This window comes from Merops nubicus, unplaced genomic scaffold, assembly GCF_000691845.1.
Source record: "Merops nubicus isolate BGI_N331 unplaced genomic scaffold, ASM69184v1 scaffold999, whole genome shotgun sequence".
Classification (NCBI taxonomy): Eukaryota; Metazoa; Chordata; class Aves; order Coraciiformes; family Meropidae; genus Merops; species Merops nubicus.
In genome coordinates this window covers 66,724-90,253 of record NW_008631422.1, presented here as the reverse complement: position 1 = coordinate 90,253, position 23,530 = coordinate 66,724, and the positions used below count along the sequence as shown (strand labels likewise).

The following is a 23,530-nucleotide window of genomic DNA, read 5'->3' as shown; positions in this document are numbered from 1 at the left end:
CGGTAATTAATCTTTGAACCATTTGACACTTGCCTGAGCTGGTGAGGAGTAACCAGCAGACACCCCCACCCAGGCAAGGGACCAGCTCAGGAGCCAGGGCTCTGGAGAGTCTGGTGTCACCTGGCCAAAGCAGGGGCTCCTGTGTCACTCAGCCTCTTCAGGTGCTGGCTGCCTGGGGCGGTGAAGTGCTGGGGTTAAACCCCCAGCCCTGAATAAGGGTTGGCATATGGATGATGTCCACAACTAGGCAAGAAAGAGCCTCCTGGGTGGGAACCGATTAGGAAGGTCTTTCTTGCCTGGGTGTGGACATCATCCCCATGCCAGCTCTCATTCAGGGCTGGGGGTTTAACCCAGCACTTCAGGCAGCAGGGGTGAGCTGCTTTCTCAGAGCTGGAGGCAGCTGCCTCCTGCCTGCCCCGCGTTAGGCATCACTTGTTCAGAGGGACACATCCTGCAGGAGGAGGGAGGCACCAGGGGCACGTGATGCCCGGGGCAAACAGGCACCCACCCTATCTTCATTGGCAGGATGAGGCCAGAGGTGCAGAGCAGCTCATCCTTGATGGGGGTGAGCTGTCTGGAGCTCTTCCTTACCCTCCCAGTGAGGGAGGTGCGTGGGAACCACACCAGCATCTTCCTCTGAAACTATCCAAACCAGCCAGGCACAGCCTCAGGCATTCACACTGCATTTTTTTCAGAGATTCTCTTGCCCTCCCCACCAGGAGATGCACTTGGTTCCCTCCCACGCTAACAGCCTGTCGCCCAGGGGCTGGGGGCTGCTTCTCTGACCCCTGGTACATTTATGGCACTGAAATGTATTTGCACACATTTTAGACCCGCTGACATCGTTGTCTCTGGAGAGCTTCAGGTTTTTATAGTAACCACAGTAATGATTTTCAGATTATAGAGTAATAAAATATTTTAATTTGTATGGAACATTAAGGTGGGCACTGTATGATTCTTATGACATTTAAATAGTGCTTAAAAAAAAAATAAAAAAAAAAAAAGAGGGAGAAGGTTCTGAGTGCATTTGTTTCCCAAACAGGAGCACTGAAATAGAAAGTCAAAATCCCACATGCTGGTACCTAGATCAGCTCTGACACCTCCCCTCCGTGGCTGTTTCACTTGAATGCCTGCCAAGTTAAATAAGCAAACACGGGATTGTGGCGTCCTAGTTGCAAACCCGTTTTTGGCAAGTGTGCCTTTCTCCTTAGTCACTGTAATGGTTTGAAACCTGCTGCCCCTGGTGGGTGGAGATCTGAAACCCTAAACCAGGTACAAGCCTGAATGAAAGGGGCATACACCTGTCCTATTCCCACTCCCCTTTTTCCTGTCTTTGGGATTTCCTGCCAAGGTCTATAAAAAGGGGAGAAAGGCACGACTCTGCCTCTTGCTCTTCTTCCTCTTGCTCCTTTGACCTTGTACCTGGGCACACGCTGCTCTGCTGCTCCCTGTGCTACACGTGGCCGTGGCCATCTTGGAGACCTGGGCCTGATCTACAGACTCTTCCCTGCCTCCATCCACGTCCAAGGATTGTGCCTCCAGCTTCAAGCCACCTCAATCCAGCGAGATCCAGCACCGGGGAGCCTCAGCATAGCATTTGGGTTTTGTATATTTGGAAGTTTAATCTTCCTTACCTTGTTGTTCCTACAACCCCCCTTCCCTGTTAAACCCCTACCCTTCTTCCCTTCTGTACCCTGTTAAACCCCTTCCCTTCTTCCTTTCTGATCCCTGTTAAATAATATATTTCATTTTGTTAATCTTCAATTTGGTGCAAGGTTTTCATTCCCCCTGCCTTCCTTATTTACCTCTCTACCTGGGAAACTGAGGGATAAGGGAGGTGGGACACAGTTCTGCCTTCTAACCAGGACAGAACAGTCACTCTGGTTATGGGATGTGGTGCTGACCCAGTCTAAGCACGGATGATTCCACGTGCCACTGGCCTCTAAGGGCTGGGTCACAACTCAAGGGTAACACAGAGTTTTAGCACCTCAGCCTATACTCACCTATTCCTCCCCACTCCTTGCCCAATCATTGTACACTCATTAACTAACCAGGGAAGACTCTACAGCAAACAAGTCATGGGTCTAGAGCATCCCATCATCTCCATGGCATGTGCCAGACACTGTGTGCCACCAGGCAGACTGCTGCACCAGCCCCTTTCCTCTGGCTGGGTAGCAACTGCATGGTTTGGGGTGAATAAGATGGCACTGAATAAAGCAGGGGCATTTTAGAGGAGGAAAGTTGCCCTTGGAGCTCTATGGGTTGACAGGGCTGATAGCTCCGTGCTTCATTTCCTAGTCTGCAAAATGGGGCAGCAGAACTCACTGACTTCTCCAAGGTGCTGTGCAGATAGTGGTTTGTACAGTAAAGCAATAAAGTGGCAAGGGAAAGCCTGCCAAGAAATGGGAAAATAGTAAAATGTTCAGCCCAATGTTAGCTATACCTGGCAAAAGAGGCAGAGGGTTACACAATGACTATTATGGAGAAGAATAGCAAAGAAGCTCCTTTGTTCTGTGAGTATTTTTGCCTTGTACCTCATCTGGATCATAGAAGATTAACGGCAGGTGATTATGTAAAGTCTGTACTACAAGGCAGAGGCAAATGTGAGCTGGGGCCTCCCCGTTATCATTACCTGACCTTGCACATTCCCTTATGCAACCTCAGCATTTTTATTTTTTTGTGGATAGGATTTCTGGGTGGTTATTTTAAGAAAACTGTGCTAAATTTCTTGCTTCTGTGCCAGGTACCTGCTGTTTAACAAGCAGGCCATGACTAAGCATAGACTGGAAATCAGAAGCATCTACGAGTTAAAGCAATGAGATTCTGGGACTGTCTCCCCTTTGGAACACGTTTAATAGTGGTTCTTGATTATGAAAAGGATAAATCTGATGTGATTGATGCAACAGGAGATTGGATTTGATGATCCAGGGAAACCCTTCCAGCCCTCTCTACTCCTAATGAACTTATTTTTTAAGTGTGAGGGGCACGGTGAGGGGGGTGCAGTGCTACACTGGTGACAAACAACAGCAAAGCCTGGAGATACCTGCTGATGCTTAGTTGCTCTCCATCCCCAGGTCTCTCTCCTGGTTCTACCCATCCTGAATGTATCAAGCAGAAGTGGGGGCAAGGATCCTATCTGCTTTTCTCTTTTCATTTTACAACTACTGAGGACTTCCAAAATTCACTCTCCTTCAGCCACTACTACAGATGTCTCAGCTCACAGGTCCCCTCTATTTCTAAAGTATTTACCCATCTCCCGACACCATAATGACTGTGATCCTTGCAATCCCCTTAGTGAAGATGAGCAGGGATCACCTTTTAACAATGGGAAACTGAGCCAAAGAAGGACTAACTGAACTTCCTATGATGGCAGAGGACATTGGTCACATGGAAGAGATCTGCAGCCCAGTTCAAGGCTGGGATCTACTGATGGACTCTTCTCCATGCACCAAACTGGGCTCTCCCCTTAGGAATAGCCAAGCAGAAAGTATTTTCCAGCCCAAATATTCACAGGTCTAATCCCCATCCTCTCTCAACTCAAGGGGGCTGAGCTTGAGGTTTCTGAGGGACAGTGCAAGGTTGTTTCAGAACGGATGCACAGGGAAGGTGGTTATGTTCCTTTTACCCCCTGAGTCATTTTAATTCTTTAATTCCTACTTGCTAATAAGATAAAATGCTGTGATTTCTGCAGGATCAAATGGTACAGGGTAAGCTGAAGGAGTTTATTAATTAGCATGCTTTCAGGGCTGTGAAAAAAAATAAAAATCAACAGTGTTGTAGATGGTAGCTATAAATATGACCCAAGCATTGCTTGCCATGACATTTTAGCCAAGGGGAGGCTGTCGTGTTAGTGCTGGGCATGGCACCCTGATAGCAGATAAAAACCATAAATGGCAGGGCAAGGCTTTCTCTCTCCAAAACGTGGCTATTCACAGACACGTGCTACATTTCTTCAGGGCCTGATCCTGCAGCTGATACCAACTTCTGTGTGTGAGTGCTCCTCTGGCTTCCCCAGGGATTGCCTGGAGCAGCGAGTGCTAAGCCCAGTGATAGGAGGCTGCAGGACCAGACTCAGTGTGTGCCAAGCATTCTGGATGAAAACAGCTATAAAGAAGTCACATATTATTATGTCACATTGCAAAGGTCAACCCCAGTATTTGTTCTGTCATAAGGACATGACTGAAAGGCAAAAAAATAGTGTCAGGGCACAGGGGAAAATAATTTTTTAAAAGCTGCCTTTAGGGCTGAGGATACAAAATTACATCAGTGCTTAGAACTAAATTCCCATCCACACCCCCCCAATTCAATTTTGTCTCGGAAAGGCGTGAACGCAACAAAATCACCTTTTGGTGGCACGTCTTCTATCCACTGACACATCCCCTGGCAAAGCAGTGATAGCTAAACTCACACTCCCGTGTGACTCTGGCAGCAGTCAGGAACTGCTCTGTCACAGGTCCTGGGAGAGCTCTGCAAGATCTACTCAGCTGCTTAACACCACGTAGGCATTTGTTTAATCCTGGCCAGGACCAGGGCAGGAGGAGTGGTGGTGACACTGGGAAGAGGCTGGGTGGTGGGACAGTTAGTCCTTCATCACCCAGCCTGGTGCATACACCTAATATGATAAAATGCTGTGCTAATATGATAAAATAGCAATGTCACAGGGAGGTTTGGGTAATTGGACCCCAGTAATTTGTCCCAGTCATGACCAGCTTGTAAATATTTATGCCCATCTCTCTGGGCTTGCTGTCACAGGGAAGCTATTGAGAAATAAAGTGTGGAAGCCATCACTTTCCTGCCTTAACTTATGAGGGTTCATAACTGCTCTGCACAGGCAGTGTCTTTGGCTGCATTAGCTTGATCCACTTCCAAAACAGACTCAACCAAAGGCTCCTCAACTTTCTGGATCAACATAGCAAATCCTTGTATGCCAGCAGCAAAACCACACAGCACAATCAAGTTCAATGTTTGCCTCTCTCACAGGCTCCTGCAGCTGACCTCCAGCAGCCTTGCAGCTTGCTGGTAGTGGCTTCTGGGATGCTGTGACAGCTGGGGACCCACCAGGCTGAGCATCACCACACAGAGGCTCCAGCATGCAGCAAGCACGAGATAACATCTCACCTCTGTGAGAGGGAGGGCAGAGTGACCAGAGGTGTTACCAACTCTCAGCTGCCTCAGCACGGCTCCTGCCAGCCAGCACCTTGGCAAACCCAAACTCCTTTGTGCTGTCAGAGCATCGAACTTGCACCAGTCCCTCACCATTGCTCCTCGGGGCAAGGGGTGGGAGCAGCAATGGGGCAGTGATGGTCGACATCCACTCAATCACTCAACGGCTCAGACACTGAGGCTGTGTCTAGACTAGCTGACAAAAGGCCTCAGGGCTGGCACATGACAGTCCAACCGTTTGGATGATCTGGTTTTAGTCTATGCCAGTTTGACGGTGTCCAAACCACCGTTGAGAGGACAACACGACCCCACGCAGTGCACGTGCCACCCTGCCTGGGGACACGGAGCAGCTCAGCTGCATGGAGACAAACCTTGCTGCCCTCAGAGCCAGAGGATGCCCCACCCTGCCCACTAGTGCAGACACAGCCTGAACAGAGGCAGAGGATGGCCCTGATGACTTCTGCATTCATCCCGTATGACCTCGCAGACCAGCCCCAGAGCGCTGCTGTAGCAGAACCATGTGCAGCTCCCACCGCACACAAGACGGGAGCCCCTCTGCTGCCAAACTCACAAGACCCGACCTAGTCCCAAAAACCACTCAACCCCACGTGTCGTTTCATGCTCGGGTGGCACCAGTCCCCAGCTGCCCCAGGGGTGGAGATGCACTCACTGTTGCAGCAGCCGGCGGTGCCAGTCTCTGTCGCTGCCACGCTGCGCCGAACTGGCCCTTCGGACGCGGCCCTTCCTGACAGTGCACGGGTGAAAACAAGGGAAGGAGACAAACAAAAGAGAAGGGAAGGGTGAGAGAGGGAGGGAGGGATGGGGGGATGAAGCAAGAGGAAAAGAAGGGAAAGGGTGTGTCTTTAACCGAACCCTACGTCTTTCACTGGCGGCAGCATCCCAGCACTGCACAACTCTTGCTGCGAGGGGAAGGGCAGGTGAGACCCTCTGGCCCTGGTCACCAATATCTTGCCCTGCACCAGCACAGAGGGAGGGTGAGCTGGGTAAGAGTCAAGGAGGCTTGACCTCCTGAAACTTCTCCTTGGATTGTGAAACCACAAACCCTTGGGGGACCCAGAGTCCCTCTCCAGAAAGAAGTTTTAGGAGGCTTGAGCAGTTCCTTTGTATAGGGTACCCTTGCCCATCACCAGTTTCCTGAGCATGGTGCAGGGACCCATCTGCCTCTGCCAGCAGAACAAGACCCAGGAATGATGTCTACTCAAGCAAGCTCAGGTTAGCCAGACTTAAGGACAATATTGGCCAAATATCCAGTGAAGCAGCTGGTACATCATTCTCTGCTTTCCCCAAAAGTCCTTGTCCCGTCAGTACTGTCGCAGGTTAGAGCAGGAAGAAAAAAACTCATCCCACAACTTCCAATCACTTGCAAACCTGCCAGTGCTTGCAAAACTTAACCTTAGGAGGGGCCAAGGGAAAAAAAAATGATGGAGCAGAAAATACAGCACTACATTTTCCCATGTATTTAAGTAGGAAAGGTTTGGGAAATGGGAGGGAGAAGGGAGAGGGATCACAGTGTGCAAATTCAGAGTGAATGACAAGCATAAGGTCCACTTACTTTCCAGTAAGGTGTTTGTGTGCCCACTGGGACAAAAAGGAGACTAAATCCCAAGATTAAAGGGCAATTCCTGATCATGGTGCTTTGTGGGGAGAGTTTGGGCTGTGGTACTCAGAAGCTCAAGCTGACAGCTGCCCAGGGAACACCAAAATACAGCTTCAGGGTGTGTCCAGCTGGTCACCACCCTGGGCTCCTTCCCATCCAGCACCAGAGGTGAAAACTGAGCTGCTAAATGTAGCTGACAGCTCATTCTGCTTGGGGAATTGCCCCGTAAATGACTGACTCACCTCCCTTCCCAAAAAGCTGAGGTAGGAAACGGGTGGGGGAAAGGCTTAGAAAATTGTTTCATGATGGTTGTTTAAATTGCCTCTGCGTTACAATGTTACAGTTAGGGAAAAAGAAAAGGGAGCCCTGCCCCATAAAGCCACATCCTAAAGCCATCTGTGGCAGAGGTATGGACACTGGAAAGAAGGAGAGCAAATGAAGTCATCCAACAGTGGAATAAAACCATCAAAATAATAGAGTGCAGAACAAAGCAAATCAAACACAGAGCTGAAAGAGAAACATCTTCCCCTGTCAGATCTATTACTATGCATTTATTCCAATAACAAATAACTAACCCAGAGAGTAACCCAAACCTGATTTATTCCTCCATCTAAGTAAATATGAAGAGGCAGCTGAATCCTGACTGTAAAAACCACTGATCTCATATGTTTTCCTTGTATGTATTGGAAAATATAGGAGTGGAGTTTCTGCCTGGCTGCCAGGGGATGCTGGCAAAGCATCTGAGCTATAGATATTGTATCTTGTCACTAATGACTGCAGGGAACTAAAAGGGATTTGGATTTTTTTAATGCTTCACATTAATTGATAATTTAGTCTCAGAATCCACAGTGGAACACAGGATTTGCTATATTGGATCAGTCTAGTGGCCCATAAAATCTGGCGTCTTGCCTCAGTGGTGCTCAGAAAAATTATCATCCAGCATCTTTGCTTATAAGGTTGCTGGCCATTTCTGTAAGACCATACGACTGAAAGAGACAAAAGGTCTTTCTGGCAACCTCTTTAAACCCTGAAACGTGGTATTGGTGGGGCTATTTTACATCTTTTTTTTGGAGTTGGGTTGGTTTTGTTTTTGTTTTTTTTTATATGCAAGAAAGAAACTCTACGACTACAAACCTTTTCAACAGACATGCTGCTGCTTTTTCTCTTGGTCACCGTAGCCCAAATAATGAGAAGGTGAACTTGTGTTTTCAGAGGGCAACTGAGACCACAACTGAGGCCAGAGCAGGGGAGATGCCTTGTACTGAGCAGAACAATATCGATTAGGCAGCGTAAAGATTTCTCTCACTAATTTCTTTAGCAACCTTATCCTGTGTTGCCACGTAATGAGATGGGGAAGAGAGAGGTAGAATCACTTAAGCGTTCCAAGCTCGAGACACGTTGAGAAAAGATTCCTATTTTTGTGTGTGTGTGTGCAATTTTGTGCACCGTTGCTCCTTGATTGTACATTGAACATTCTCTCTTTGACATCCTAGCCCTAAACAGCCCGTGTATGAAAGAGCTGCTTGCAAACAGGGGCTTTCTCCATCCAGGTGGTGTGGAGAAGGAGCTCACCGTGGCTGAGAGAAGGGCAGGGCTATGAAAAAGGGTGATCAGGAGGGCAAAGCCTGTGGAAACTGACCATCAGGAGGGAAAAAAAAAAGGCAAGGGTTTCTTTCCATGCAAACATCTTATTGAAGGATGATGATGAAGATATTTGCATTTTAATTTTTCTAGAGAGGTCTTCAGTTTGTCTTAAAGCAAGGCATAATTTATCTGTGCTCCCACTGAACTGACTTATCGCTCCTCTGCTCCCGGTTTTGCTGAGTATACTGAGGTTTGGAGGTGCTCCACACCTTTCCTGACTGTAATGGTTTGATACCTGCTGCCCCTGGTGGGTGGAGATCTGAAACCCTAAACCAGGTACAGGCCTGAATGAAAGGGGTGTACACCTGTCCTATTCCCACTCCCCTTTTTCCTGTCTTTGGGATTTCCTGCCAAGGTCTATAAAAAGGGGAGAAATGCCTCTCTCTCTTCTTCCTCTTTCTCTGGCTCCTCTGACCTTCTACCTGGGCACACGCTGCTCTGCTGCTCCCTGTGCTACACGTGGCCGTGGCCATCTTGGAGACCTGGGCCTGATCTGCAGACTCTTCCCTGCCTCCATCCACGTCCAAGGATTGTGCATCCAGCTTCAATCCACCTCAGTCCAGCGAGATCCAGCACTGGGGAGCCTCAGCACAGCATTTGGGTTTTGTATATTTGGAAGTTTAATCTTCCTTACCTTGTTGTTCGTACAACCCCCCTTCCCTGTTAAACCCCTACCCTTCTTCCCTTCTGTCCCCTGTTACACCCCTTCCCTTCTTCCTTTCTGATCCCTGTTAAATAATATATTTCATTTTGTTAACTTTCAATTTGGTGCAAGGTTTTCATTCCCCCTGCCTTCCTTATTTACCTCTCTACCTGGGAAACTGAGGGATAAGGGAGGTGGGACACAATTCTGCCTTCTAACCAGGACAGAACACTGACTGACATGTGATCTCAGGGCTGTTCTGATGGTGCAGGTGAGAAGATGGGAGACCACTGGCCAGCTGGGACACAGTGGGGAAACTGGGCCAAAAATTTGAGGTGAGAGGGAAGAGTTTTACACATCCAGTTCTCCCTCGCTTGTGAGTGGCAGTGCTCTTCCCAAAGTGTGAGCAGTTCATTACCATATGCTCAGGATCACTAGAATAATGACACTCCCTGCCATATGGGTCTCTACCTTCTGCTGCTCTAAGTTTAAATCAGGCCACCTTGGTAAAACTGAGGAGCCATCACCTTTGCTGGCTTACCCTGTACCAAAGTTTTCCTGTGACACCACAGAGGAACATGTTTCAGATCGTTCTCCACCATGAGAGAGAGTCTCTCTGGATTAAAACTAGGCACTGTGCTCTTCTTGATGTATCTCACAGCTTTCAGGCTAATGGGATGTTCAGAGTGGGGAGAACAGGAGGAAGGGAGCACATTGCATACAGTCAGCCTCTAGCACATGGTTGGCAACTACATTTGGACAATACAAATTGGAACAAGGGGAAAAAAATAGTTTCACAGCCAAGGAGTGGAAAAAATTGCTCAAGGATAGGTGATGACCACAAGCAGCTTCTCTTGCCTCTCTGGATTTGTTGGCTGCACCCGGGGAACACTGAAAATGGAAAAGAGTTCTGCCCTCTCTAGTTAAGTTTTATGGGAAAGGAATTGTTTTAATGGAAAATGGTCCTGAATTTTCCCAGCAGAAAACCTGCTGTCCCACGTTTTCACAGCAGAGGTGAACAGGTTTATGTAGATTGGCTAAACTGAGAAACAATCCCAGCTTTCTGAACTGAACTTAACCTCTGACTTCCTGGGGATGGTGTCACCACCCCTCACCTGGGTCCAGCATTTGACTGGTTACTCCCTGTACTATTCCCAGCTCCCAGAAAGATCAGCCTGGACAGCTTTTCAGAGCAGCCAAAGTCTGGTCAGCTGGGATCCTGACTTCAGTCAAAGATGCATAGGGGGGAGTATGGAAACAGAAAAGCCCACAGTATATGTCCCCACAATAACTTCCAATCCTCAGTAATCCAATCCACAGAGATTTCCTGAAACTTGAGAAGTATTTTGTGTCTGAGAGCCCTAGATAGATTACTTTGCTTTTACAATTTTAATCACTTTTTCACCCTATGCCAGCTGTTGACACCTGCCATCTCTTGCAACAAGGAGTCCCACCACTTTACTACCCACTGTAACATCTCTGTTGGATCTGAGCCTGCCATGTAGGGCCACCAGAATGATCCAAGGGCTGGAGCAGCTCTCCTATGAGGACAGACTGAGAGAGTTGGGGCTGTTCAGTCTGGAGAAGAGAAGGCTCCGAGGTGACCTTATTGTGGCCTTCCAGTATCTTAAGGGTGCCTACAAGAAAGCTGGGGAGGGACTTTTTAGGATCTTAAGTAACAACAGAACTAGAGGGAATGGGGCAAAGCTGGAAGTGGGCAGATTCAGGCTGGACATGAGGAAGAAGTTCTTCACCATGAGAGTGGTGAGCCCCTGGAATGGGTTGCCCAGGGAGGGGGTTGAGGCCCCATCCCTGGGGGTCTTTAAGGCCAGGCTGGAGGAGGCTCTGGGCAGCCTGATCTAGTGGGAGGTGTCCCTGCTCATGGCAGAGGGGTTGGAACTGGGGGATCCTTGTGGTCCCTTCCAACCCTGACAGATTCTGATCTGTTGTGGCAGAGGACTTTGGAGCCCTGGTGGCTCGGTGGTTGGACTTGATGATCTTAGAGGTCCCTTCCAACCTAAAGGATTCTATGATTCTATGATTCTATGTACATCACTGGCTGTTTTAGGCCAGGAAATACTGAACAACAAATGATTCCTTCCTATCTGGCTACATCTATGACCTCTACAAATGGAAGGTCAGGAGTTAAAAAACATCAGGGAACTAAACTGAAAGGCTTTGAACTTGCAGCTCTCTAGAGTTTAGTTCAATGTTTGGGAGAAAGCAAAAGTCTTTATTCCACTGCCTGGAAATAGGGCTGTGTTTTGACTGAAAGAAAGAGTCATAGGATCATAGAAAGGTTTGGGTTGGAAGGGATCTTGAAGATCATCTAGTTCCAACTCCCCTGCCATGGGCAGGGATACCTTCTACCCAACCAGGCTGCTCAAAGCCCTGTTTGACCTGGCCTTGAATACTTCCAGGGATGGGGCATCCACAGACTCTCTGGGCAACCTGTTCCAGTGCCTCACCGTGCTCACAGTGAAGAACTTCTTCACTATGAAGTTCTCAAAAGAAGAGGCATTATCCCTCACCCTGTCAGATCCTAAGTTTAGGATTAGTTCTCAGTAAGTTTGTGAGGGTTTGGGTGGTTTGAGGGGAAGACAGATGAGTCATGCTTGGAGGGTCCATATTTGGGTGACTTGCAACTATATTAAACAAAAAATCTGAACCAAATGACTTGGAATGCAGCAGCAACATATCCTGAGTAGGAGAAAAGTGAACGTGGAGGTCAAGTATCATAGCAGAGAGTTTTCATTTCCCAAAACCAAACTGCTTTTTTGTGCCTGTGTTTCAAAGAAGATGTCACCAGATTGTGAGAGCTCTTCACCTGCCACATCCCTCTCATTACTGAACTGAAATAAATAGCAACAGCATGAAAACAGCAATTCAAGCAGGAGAAAGACAGGTAGACAGTGAGGAAAAGGGGAGGGGGAAACAGGGTGTGGGTGGAGGTCTTGGCAGGGTGGAGAATTAGGGCAATTACCATTTCTGAGAAAATGGCAGAAATACAACACAACCTAATTTCCCCAATTAATTCTTCTGCACTTGAGCTGCTCTGTGTGAAGGGCTCTTAATGATTCAAACAGGAGGAAAAAAAACCAAAAAAAACCCCAACCCAAACGACTCAACACTTGTTTTTCCCTCAGTGTGGAAACGGGGAAATGTTGAGGAAAAATGTCTGGCTAAAACACAAGATGATGCTGTTACATCTCCCTTCCAGGAGATAAGGAACTGTGCCTCAGATTCAATTTGCAGAGGTTTTTATAGGAGCCACAGAGATATCACAGACCAGCACATTCAATATCACACTGACTTTTCCTACAGAACACACCAGGACAGGCACAGAGACACTCAACCCACATGCACACACTGAGCAGTTCCCTCATCTCCCATTTCCAGCCCTGATGCAAGTTAGGGGGAAATTGGTTCTTCTGCCCCCAAACCAGCAGTCAAGGTAGTTGTGATGCACCATGGCACGAGCCACCCACACCTCCTAGGGCATACAGGTGTCATCTAGGGTCAATGACAGCAATGAAAACAAGGAAATAAGTAACAAATCAGGGGTTGGGGTGATGGGAAACAGACACTGAGAAGGGCATGGGATAGTTTCAACAGCAGACACTGGCTCCTGCACATAGCAAGACTGTGGCCCCTCTGTATCAGTACTGGGGGTCCCCAGGTCACATCTCCAGGTCACTATGAGACTTTCTTGTCCTTACTTACACAGGTATGACAAAGCAAGGCAGGTTCTCCAGGATCACAATTAGTACAGGAGAAACTTCAAGTACGTCTCATTTCTAAGTCCTTAATGGAACATATATTTACAGAAACCTTCCCAACAGCCCAGCAGAAAGGATGGAGAGCAGCACATTATATTTTTCACCTCAGAGAAGGGATAAAAAAGACAAAAGGTGATGCTCAGCTGCTTAGTATCTGCACTGCACGCTGGTGCTGGAAATGGTACTGATGTTGGGAGCTGAACATGGCACACCCATTGTACCACCTACACAAGATCCCAGACAACAGCCAGCACAGGCAGGGACTACCTTTGCTTTCCTCCACCCCTCAGCCCCCAAATCAGATCCTGAGCACACTGTCTGGGTGCTCAGAGCCTGGCTTGCTCTCTGTCCAGAGCTGGCTACTCCTGACAGTTTACACCAGGTCTACCATAAAACCTAAAAGAGTGACATCTCTCTTTTCCCCACACAGTGGGTCAGTACCATATCCCAGATACAGATTCAGAAGCAGTTTTCCTCCCCTCTGCCTGTTGGCATTGCCCTTTGCAGATGACAGTGCAGATCCCTAGTGCACTCATTGCAGGGCTCCTTCCTGGTGCTCACAGTTTTCCTCTGCTAGGATTGATCACCCGTGCTGGAAACTCAAGAGGGACAGCAAAGCAACAACAAATGCATCAGGTGATATGGAAGCAGGTGTTGTACAGCTGAAGGACACACACAGACACTAAAGGACCCTGGCAAGGAAGCACAAAAAATGCTGATGGGATAGCACAGCTAAACCTCTGCAGAGTTCCAAGCTGGTGGGAACAGAGCTTCAACCATTCAGTGTTGGTGTGATGGTTTAGGGACCCTCTATCTTGGAGAGTGTGGGTCAGACTAAATCTACTTTCAATGCAAGGCTTTTCTGTGTCTTATCTACCATGCTGAATAAGCCTCCAGAGGAGCACAACCCAGACAGCTGCTAAACCTCAGCGCTCTATTACCTGCATGGAAACTTCTCTGGAAAAATAACAGATTGTATCCAGGAGGAAGAAAACAATTTTGAACTCCAGAGGAGAACTAAAGCAAGAGATGGTCTGGATGGGAGATGGTCATCAGAAAATAACCTGACAATGAGTACTGAAAATGATCAAGAATATAGGGGGTTTGCTCACCATTTTAAAGAGAAAAAACCAAAATGTTTACACAGGAAACCTTCATGCTCCAAAGGAGGAGGCATCTGCCAGAGGGATCCTAGACTTCTTAAAGACCACTGACCTACGGCCAAAGTCACAGCAGAAATGTTATTTTGGTTCTGGTGGTCTAAGGATGTGAGAGCCAAGGTTCATAGGGTGATATATTAATATTTTATTAAACCAGCTGATACTATTGGGGGGGGAAAAAAACAAAACAGAGAGGGGTTGTGTGTCTAAAATTCATTCTATTCCTCCCCTGCAACAATATTGTATGTTCTACTAAAAGATATTACTTCTTCCTGCAGATCTTGTCTCTCTCAAATCCAAACCATGCTCCAGAGTGGTGAGGACACAGAAACAGAAATAGAAACATATTTTCAGAGTCCTTTGCAAATCCTGCATGTGTCCTTTTTTTGACAAGAAGGTGTCCTTTGTGTGATGAACTGTGATCAGGAGGACACTCAGACTTCTGGAAAAGGATGGAGCTAAATCCCAGAGGTTTCAAGCCTCGCCCAGGGTTTGGGGCAGGGTGCCAAAAGGGTAGGACATAGGAGATCTCAAGAGAGGATGTCTTAATGAGGTTTAATGCCCACATAAATCCTTCTTCTACTCGACATGTGTTTTTGCTGCTGATGTCCCACCCATGTCAGGACGTTACCTTGGAAGTTATTAAGGACAGTTGACTATGATTTAAGACTGTGTTCCCTTCTAGAGATGAAGAAATACTGCCCTTTCCCTGGGCAGCTGCCACATGATTTTGTTTTCGGGGGGGAAAAAAAAAAAAAAAACAGAGAGGGCTTGTGTGTCTAAAAATCATTCTTTTCCTCCTCTGCAACAATATTGTATGGTCTACTAAAAGATATTACTTCTTCCTGCAGATCTTGTCTCTCTCAAATCCAAACCATGCTCCAGAGTGGTGAGGACACAGAAACAGAAATAGAAACATATTTTCAGAGTCCTTTGTGTCCTTTTTTTGACAAGGTGTCCTTTGTGTGATGAACTGTGATCAGGAGGACACTCAAGACAGACTTCTGGAAAAGGATGGAGCTAAATCCCAGAGGTTTCAAGCCTCGCCCAGGGTTTGGGGCAGGGTGCCAAAAGGGTAGGACATAGGAGATCTCAAGAGAGGATGTCTTAATGAGGTTTAATGCCCACATAAATCCTTCTTCTACTCGACATGTGTTTTTGCTGCTGATGTCCCACCCATGTCAGGACGTTACCTTGGAAGTTATTAAGGACAGTTGACTATGATTTAAGACTGTGTTCCCTTCTAGAGATGAAGAAATACTGCCCTTTCCCTGGGCAGCTGCCACATGATTTTGTTTTCGAATTGAATTATGTATTTTGGGAGACAGAAGGAGAATGATCTGATTTTTACTGGAGCACAGGTTAGCTCAGAGCCACAGAAAGGCTCTGGAAGCAACCAAACCTTTGTCTTCTGGATGAAAAAACTGAGGGTCCTAAGCCCACCCCTGGTGATGCCCCCAAGTCTGGAGACACAACCCCAGGTGCTGTGACAGCCTCCAGCTCCCCAGGGAGCATTGGGCAGGCATCGTGTGCCTGACTTGCTGCAGTTTCCATGCCAGACTCAGCTTGGCTGAGGCACAATATCCCTGACCTGCAGCGTCCCACCACCTGCTGTCACAGTCCTGAGTCATACCTAAAAAAAAAAATAGCCTGCTCACATATTTGTATCTTTTTTTTAAGAAAACAAGAAGGCAAATGCAATCCGCCCAAATCTTTTCACTCCAATATGGATGTCTTCCATCCTGCCTTCCCACAGGAACCCACACCAAAGATTGCACAGCACATTACACCACACATCACAGAAATGCTTCTTCAGCATCCCCGCCCTCACCCTTCACACAGAAGCTGGGCTACTCCTCCCCATCTCCCCAGTCCCTCCACTCTCCTCCGCTTTCTAATCAGATGCTGTTTCACTTCTCCTCACCACCTCCACCTCCACCACCATCTCTCCATCCTGCCATGTTGAAAGAAGGTTTAAAGGCAACAGCTGATGGGATCCCTCTGTGATGCACAAGGAAGAGGATGCATCTGTCTTCAGGCAGAACATGAAGAGTCTTTTGGAGAGGGGAAACAACCCTCTCTGCTGCTTTTGTTACACAAATGTTTGTTTTCTGTATCTAAATGTGTAACAGGAAATTAACCAGTTCACCTTTGTCAAAGCACTTCTGTATCCCACAAATGCAGGAGCCAGATGGTGTTCTTTCTTTGTTTTAAAAGATTAGAAATGGGAAAGAAAGGAAATGGCTAGGAGCTAATCCTCAGCCTGGAACACACTCATATCCACATGCCCAGTTATCTGTGCTCGTGGGACCTGGGCAGGAGCAAACACGGGGACTCAGGGCGTTGAAGTCAGTCTGCTTACAGAGAGCTCCAGACCTGTTTTTTGTGTCAAGCTTTGAGGTGGGACCGCTCACTGTTCCCAGAAAATGACACATCGCAGTATTCTCCCCAGGCTGCAGCTTGGACACACCAAGCAGTATTTTCTACAAACCACCTGAAGCAGACCTTTGCTCCAGGTCCTACTGGTGGGGATGGCAGGCTGTCAACAGGGGGAAGCTGCTGTGCACAAACACTGAGAATCAGGGTTGGGAATTTCACCAGGCAGGTTTTAGATGTGACCACGGACAGCACCAAAGAGTTTAAAAGTTCAACTCTTCAGCCACATCTCCACCTTCCATAAGTGAGACCCACGAGCAGTTTGGTTCTCACACTTGAGCTCATTCACGCTGTGTCTCCACCCATTCAAAAGCCCTCATGTGGGCACCTTAGTGAATTTTATGATAGGTCCATGCACTCAAAAGGATTGTCTCAGGAGCCTTGAAGAGCCAGTTTTTGTGCAAGAGATGCTAGGAATTAAATCTGCGAGGAAGACAGAGAACAATCACACAACTGTTGTGAAGCCAGATTGTTTTTCTCACATTTTCAGGACAACGTGAATGCTTCTTCCTACCAGAGTTATAGTCAAGTCTAATGCAGACAATTCACATGAGCCCCATGTGGCTTCATTAGTGTCAGCAGCAGGTTTCTGTTCAAAGGGTTGACTGTTCTTGTTTGTAGGGAACTTTGAAGTACAAGTTGCCACATAGAAACCAAATAGATTTCCCAGCCCAGAGAAAGCAAGGCTCACACCAGTTCTTGCAGAGAATGAATAGAGCAGTACTGTGCAGAGGGAGAGGAAAGGACAGGTATGAGATTGTGGTGGAGAGGGAAGGACAGAGACTGTCTCATAACCATGAGTGCACCAGACGGGTGAATAAAGGGTAAACATGTCCCAGAAGGTAGTGATTAGAGAAGGTGACTGAGAAATGAACCTAGCTGGGTTTTTCTCTTATGCTGGGAGGAGTGTGGTTGGGCTGTGGCTGGAGGAGGGATGAAGGACACCTGGCCCCTGGACTTCTCCTCTTTGCTATGGGGAATATGTGGCCTGGATGGGCTTCTCAGCTCTGCCACTGAATCCTGCTTTGGACTGGTGCAAGTCACATAAACCCTCTGCCCCACACACCACCAGTGTAAGTCTCAGCAATCAAAACCTTACTTTGCTAGGACTCTTACTTAGACTGTAACAGAGAAAAGGCCTCCATGCATGTAGAGCATGGACTTACTGATCAAGAGTTTTAAAAGTACCTTAAGTCAGTGAAAACAGAAAGAAAAATCAACTAAGAACAAAAGGCTGTGCTGGTCTGAAGCTCAGCTCTTGTTCTGGTAGTTACTATGTTGGTCACGCATGGCAATTTGTGTTAGCAGAGGAAAGTCTACCAAAAAGCCTTACAACACTGCATGAGATAGCATGGAGCAATCCTCAGCAAAGCATTTTGCACAGACAGGATGAGATCTACAGGACACCACCACGGAGAAGACAAAAAATCCCACAACAAGGAGCTGGCCTGTGGAGAACATCTCAATTCTCAGTTTTTGAGGACTGTCCCAGCCTTCACATGTCACCAGCAGAAAACTCCCCCACTCCACAGAGAGCTCCTGGTGCTGTAGGAACACAAGCTTGGCTGGGACTGTCTCAAGTGGTGTGGTGTTGACTGTGGTCAGAACAGGTCTAACATGGCAGAAGGAAAGGAGGCAGGGAAGAACATGGGCAATCACATGGGCTGCTTCTCATCCTCTCCTGGGCTCTTCTCTTTCGTACTCTCCCTTTCCTGAAGCTCCAGCAGTGATGGGACCATAGCCACCTGTCTTCCCTCCCCACTGCCCAGTAACTGCACCGAGACCTTTATCCAACATGGGCTTTTGTGCTGCACAGTGAAGATTGGTTCCATCACTGGTAATTAAACTCAGTGATAAGCCAGGGTCCTGGGCTGGGAGAGGTGATATGTCTTAGCAGAAATCTGATCGCATTTTTCCTCCTCCCCAATACAGCTACTTCACTTGGCAACTGCTTAGCAGAGAAAACAAAAACCAAAAACCAAAAAAAAAACCCCAACCTTCTGATCAGATCAAGATACTTTCTTGGGTAGCTGATAAAAATCATCCTCAGAGCCAAACATCCGTGTCGTAACCAGAAATAAACCAGCCTTGGTCCAATCATCAGGCTAGAAACTGCTGCTCCTTGGTCTGAAAAGCCCTTCCCTGCTGGTGGATGGCCCAGTGACAAATACCTACTCCAGTGTGCTTCAGACACTGCACATCACAGCTTCTCCTGTAGCTGAGGAAGGGTGAGAACACGCTGTCCCCGAGGGAGGCTGCCAACCCAGGCAGACAGGGCAGTGTAGACAGGTACAAAGGGAGTGTGCAAGACAAGGGGACAGTGGGAGCACAAATCACAGCAGCAAAGGCTGGAAAGGCATTACTGACTCATTGAGTCTGTCCCCAGAGACAAGTGCAGGATTGGCCTCTGCACTAAACCCATTTTTATCTAGCTGCTGTCTGAACTTCTTTAACGACAGGTCCTCAGCAACCTACCCCTCCAAATTATTCCATTGTCTAAATGATGACCCTGCTAGAAGAAAGTGTTTTTGAGGTCAAACCTAAATTGCCTATTATTTCCTCTTCCATATTTTATGTACTTATCAGCCAGTCTTTCAGTTGCTTTTTCTCTAGGTCCCTGTATTAAATTTCTTTAATCTAACACCAGAGGTCACACCCTGTAGTTTTTGTCATTTCTTTGAATTACTTTTAACTTATCAATGTCTTCAAAAAAACAGGGAGAAAAAATAGGAAAGAAGGAAGAATGGGATGACTTCAGAGCCACCCCAAAGCATGTGACTGTGTGCTGGGGTATCGCAGAGAGCTGTGTGTAGGCATCTGCACGGATGTCTGAACCACAACCATGACCAGGACAGAAGAGGAGTAAGGACAGCACTTCATGGATTTCTGATCAACATCTGTGTGCACGTTTCAATGATGGAATAACCAAGTGAGCGAGCCCAAGAGCTCCAAAAACAGATTTACAGTAACATTTCCTAGTCTCCCTTTGCCCTGAGCATCAGACTGCTGCTGGAGCTGCCTTACCCTGTAGTAATCAGTGCTGTAGACGTCTCTTGACATCCCAAAGTCTCCAATCTTCACCAGCAGGTTGGCTCCGACCAAGCAGTTCCTGGTGGCCAAGTCTCTATGGACAAAGTGCTGGGAGGCAAGGTACACCATTCCAGAGGCGATCTGGCTAGCGATGTGGAGCATCTGAGATAGCCCTAGCTCCCCTTTGGCTTGTCGAGGCTGCCCATCCACGAGGATCATAGCATCTGGGCCATGTGCCCTATAGGGAGGAAGAAGCACAAAGCATAGAGTTGGGTCTCAGCAGTGACCAGGAGATAGGAACCCCACACGGTTGCTGCTCCTGCTGGAGCGGGGACTAACCCCAGCTCTGCATTCTGAGGATGCACACACAGCTCCCGTGGAGGGAAAAATGAAAAGCTTAAGAGAACGGGTGTTGGGGGAACATTTGGTGGGTGGGTGGGTGCCATACATCCTTGTCCTATCCTTACTCTGCTGCAAGCAACCTCTTATGGACACGGATGGAGAGAGACTGCCAGGACAGAGGGACCTCTGGCTTGATGTGACATGGACATTCTTCTCTGGCAAAACTAATGAGCCTTCAGATACTTATGTGTTTGCTCCAGTTAATTCCCACACCTTGGAAAGTTTCCTAGAAGTAGAGAGAAGGTCCTCTTTTCTTCCACAGCCATCATATCCTTGCTATCTAGTCTCTTTATTAATCCCCAAAGACTCCTTTATTGCCTCCAAACACCGTATCACCAAACGTCCACGTCCTGATGGATACAAATACAGCCAGAGATCACAGAAGGTTTCAGAGGAACACGAGCAGCTTCATCCCTGGAAGATGCATTTCCTACACCAAGCTATTCCAGAGGTAACACAGGTACAGTGAACCGTAAAGGCACAAGCATGAGTGCAAAGGTTAGACCTGGATGTCAGCAGATACAGAAAACATCCCAGGCATCAAAAGGAAATATTTTGCTGAAATAAATGCATTGTAAATGCAGGACTTTAGGTCAGTCTCATTCCTGTCCTGTCCTCTTTTTAGTCCCTGTCCTCACTGTGTATCGAGGCTGTCTCTGCTGTGATGTTTTTTCCCCTGGTTGAGCTCACCTGGTGGCACCCTGTGTGAAGCTGGAATAACAAAAGCCCTCATATTTAGGGAAAAGCAAGAGATTTTGGTGTGACCTTCCCTCTTGTGACTAAGATACAGAACATCTCCTCTGAGGCTTTCATACCATTCTCTTTGAAATGATTCTTGGCATTTCACCCCTGTCATCAGTAGTAACCCCACAGAGAGACAGCAAATTGAAACTGCACACACAGAGATTTCCCTCCTTCTTCACATGGGACTGAACAACCTACAGCATCATCTGAACTGTTCCCTTCCTTTGCCTCTGTTCCCTAGATGCTCTGTTGGCCTTGAGGGTGTATCAGAGGGACTAGCATCCAGGCATTGGGAGTTCAACTGATAGTTTGCCAAATGACCCCCTCTTTGCCTACCTCCTGCTGCCCTACCACTGAGAACGTGGCTCTGAATGTCCCCTCTGGGTAGAAAGGACAGCTGGAAGAGGAGAGGAACTCCAGGAACAAGTGCTGAGAAAACAGGAGTGTTTTTTGGGAGCCAGGAGTGGGTGATGCTGCAGTGAACGTGGGATGAGCTGGCTGGGAGCAGCACTGCAGGCAGCAGGACTGGAGCTGCCGCAGGCATCTCAGAGGCTCACGGATTTGGTGGAAGAACTGCTGAGGGCAAGGAGGAGCTGCAGAAGAGTGCATGCAGAAATGACTGCTTGATGTCTTATTTAAACAGCCCACAGATGGGTTTACCCCAGGAAATTACCTGGTGGTGACAACAGATGTCGACAGCAGGCGAAGCTGAGCCAGGACTGAGCAGGTTAGCTAAAACCAGCAAAGCAGGACAAACAATAGCTTCTAAAACTGTGCTGGACAGTTTCTATCAGTCATGCCTTGCAGTTACACCATATTTAGCTGCAGCTGATACCTGTTGTCATCAACATTCCTCAGTGAGAAGTGAAGCATATATTACTATCACATTACTGCCACCTTTTTCAGATACAATATAGCCCCTAAAGAACTGCCTGTGTCTGAGGGGAATAAGTAATGTGTAAAAAGTGGTCAGCCACCACCTTTATTTCACTGGCTCTTTGTACATCCTGCTATATAGGACATATCTCAGTATGTCCTATATAGTACGTACACTTCCTTCCCTCCCTTTCTTCATTCCATATGGCTATAGTCTAGAAGAAAGTATCAAAACATTTATGAGATTAACAGGAAGGATATTAGTACAGTAACTAATTAGTAACAGGAAGGATTTAGTTGTGTCAAGACGCCTAGAGAGAATAGGAGAAGGGTCTGCCCACTTTTCCTTGGGGAAAGTAGTTTAATTTGGTTTTACAGAGAGTCCATAAAATTGGGTGGATCCCCTGTTAAAGAACTCTTAGGGTTATTTTCCATTATGGAGTGATGGAAGCTTTCCTTGAGGTGGGGAAGACAATCACCCCTCTGGCTTCCTCTGCTGAAATTCTTCTTTCTGTCCCAAGACAGCCTGACTGTGGGGTTGCTTCACCAGGGGGGCTGACAAAAAGCCACAGAACTTTGCAACCTTTCTAACAACATCTATTGCCTGTCTGAGTGAACAGCAAATGCAACAACTTATTATTAACTGTAAAAAGGGTCTTTAATGGCACCGTGCAAATATCCCTACTTCAAATTTGCTCCTGTCCCAGACAGAAAACAAAAGCTAGAAAACCTGTGACAGGAGGAAAGGGAGGAAGCAGTGGAGATATTTGGTGAGCAGAGAGGGAAGGTGGTTGCTGCAGCCCCTCGAGCAGTGGGGCTGTGTGCCAGGGAGCACCCAGTCTGGGGGCAGCCTCCAGCCCCAGGGATGCCATGCTCTCTGGAGAGCCATGCCTGCCTTTATCCACTGCAGGAGCCTTTCACTGTCCCTTTTCTATCAGCCAGGACACTGTGGTCAGGATCTCCCCTGGTGCAGACAGCAAGGTGAGTTATTGCACCACCAGCATCGACCTCACCCACAGGAGCCCTGGGAGGCACGTAGAGCCATCCCAGCAAATGCCACCTACAACCCAGCTGCTGTGTTGATCCTAGTCCTTCCCCTTGCCACACCGATTTTACAGACCAGTAAAATCCTCTCTCTTCTCTGGGAAGCACACAAAGATCTAACAGCACTTCAGGGAATTTATTGTGCTTTTCTCTAGGAAACTGGGTCTAAAGTGAGCCTCTTCCATTTTACTGCTTTTCCAATTTCTGCAGTTAAACTGGGAAAAGTCTCTCTGAGTGTCTCTTACAGACTCCCAGCATCCCTGGCCTCCGGTGCCTGCGAGCATTTCTTTCTTGCTGTGGGCTGGGTGAATCATGCCATAGTAAAAACTGCTGCTTGCTGAGGGATGCCAGGCACTCCTGCACCACCAGCCCTTTCTGATCCCCTTGCAGCCCTGTCCCCTAGAGTTTCCCACCACCAGATAGCTGACCTGACAAACAAAGCCAAAACTCTCTTTCCATATGCCCCCTTAGGCATGTCAAGTTCCCATTGGCTGGGTATAAGCTCCTTTGTCTCTAAAACCAGCTTGTTTTGGGACACAAAGGGATTTCACTGCCCTGCACACTCCAGTCCTCAGAGAAGGGAGCTCCTAGCTTCTTGGTCCATAGCTGTTGTCCATCCGTGAGAAAGACAAGCTGACAGTTAAATGCAGCTGAAAAATGAGAAGCTACAGTCCCAGGGACCACAAATCTGGAAAGTCTCTTTTCCTTCATAAAGGTCAAAGATAATACAACAACCAGCTTTCTTCTCCAGCACCCCTGGTCCAGGCTGTGGCCTCCCAGAGCACACATGTTGCTAGACACGTCCCAAGGCAGGGATAGGACATGGGGGTGAGGGAGTCTGTGGCTCCAGCACGCTATCAGCCTCAGGAGTACATTGCTGTGTGAAGCAATTCCATAAGGTATTGGCAGTGGGCACGAGACATCCCTCTGAGACAGTGAGAGAGCCTGGTCTGGGCTGTGCTGTTTGGGAAGTCAGCTGGAGCAGTGAAGG

At 47.7% G+C, this 23,530-nt stretch overlaps 1 protein-coding gene across 1 annotated transcript in view; it reads right to left on the bottom strand.

Annotated features, from left to right (window-relative positions):
* NTRK3 (neurotrophic tyrosine kinase, receptor, type 3) overlaps positions 1-23,530 on the bottom strand; it is a gene marked incomplete at its 5' end in the record, with an annotated part of 99,869 nt that overhangs the window by 15,180 nt on the left and 61,159 nt on the right. The window contains 2 exons of the mRNA XM_008947529.1: positions 5,834-5,908; positions 19,468-19,711. Coding sequence (XP_008945777.1) covers positions 5,834-5,908; positions 19,468-19,711 — 319 coding nt within the window. The remainder of the gene's footprint in view (positions 1-5,833; positions 5,909-19,467; positions 19,712-23,530) is intronic.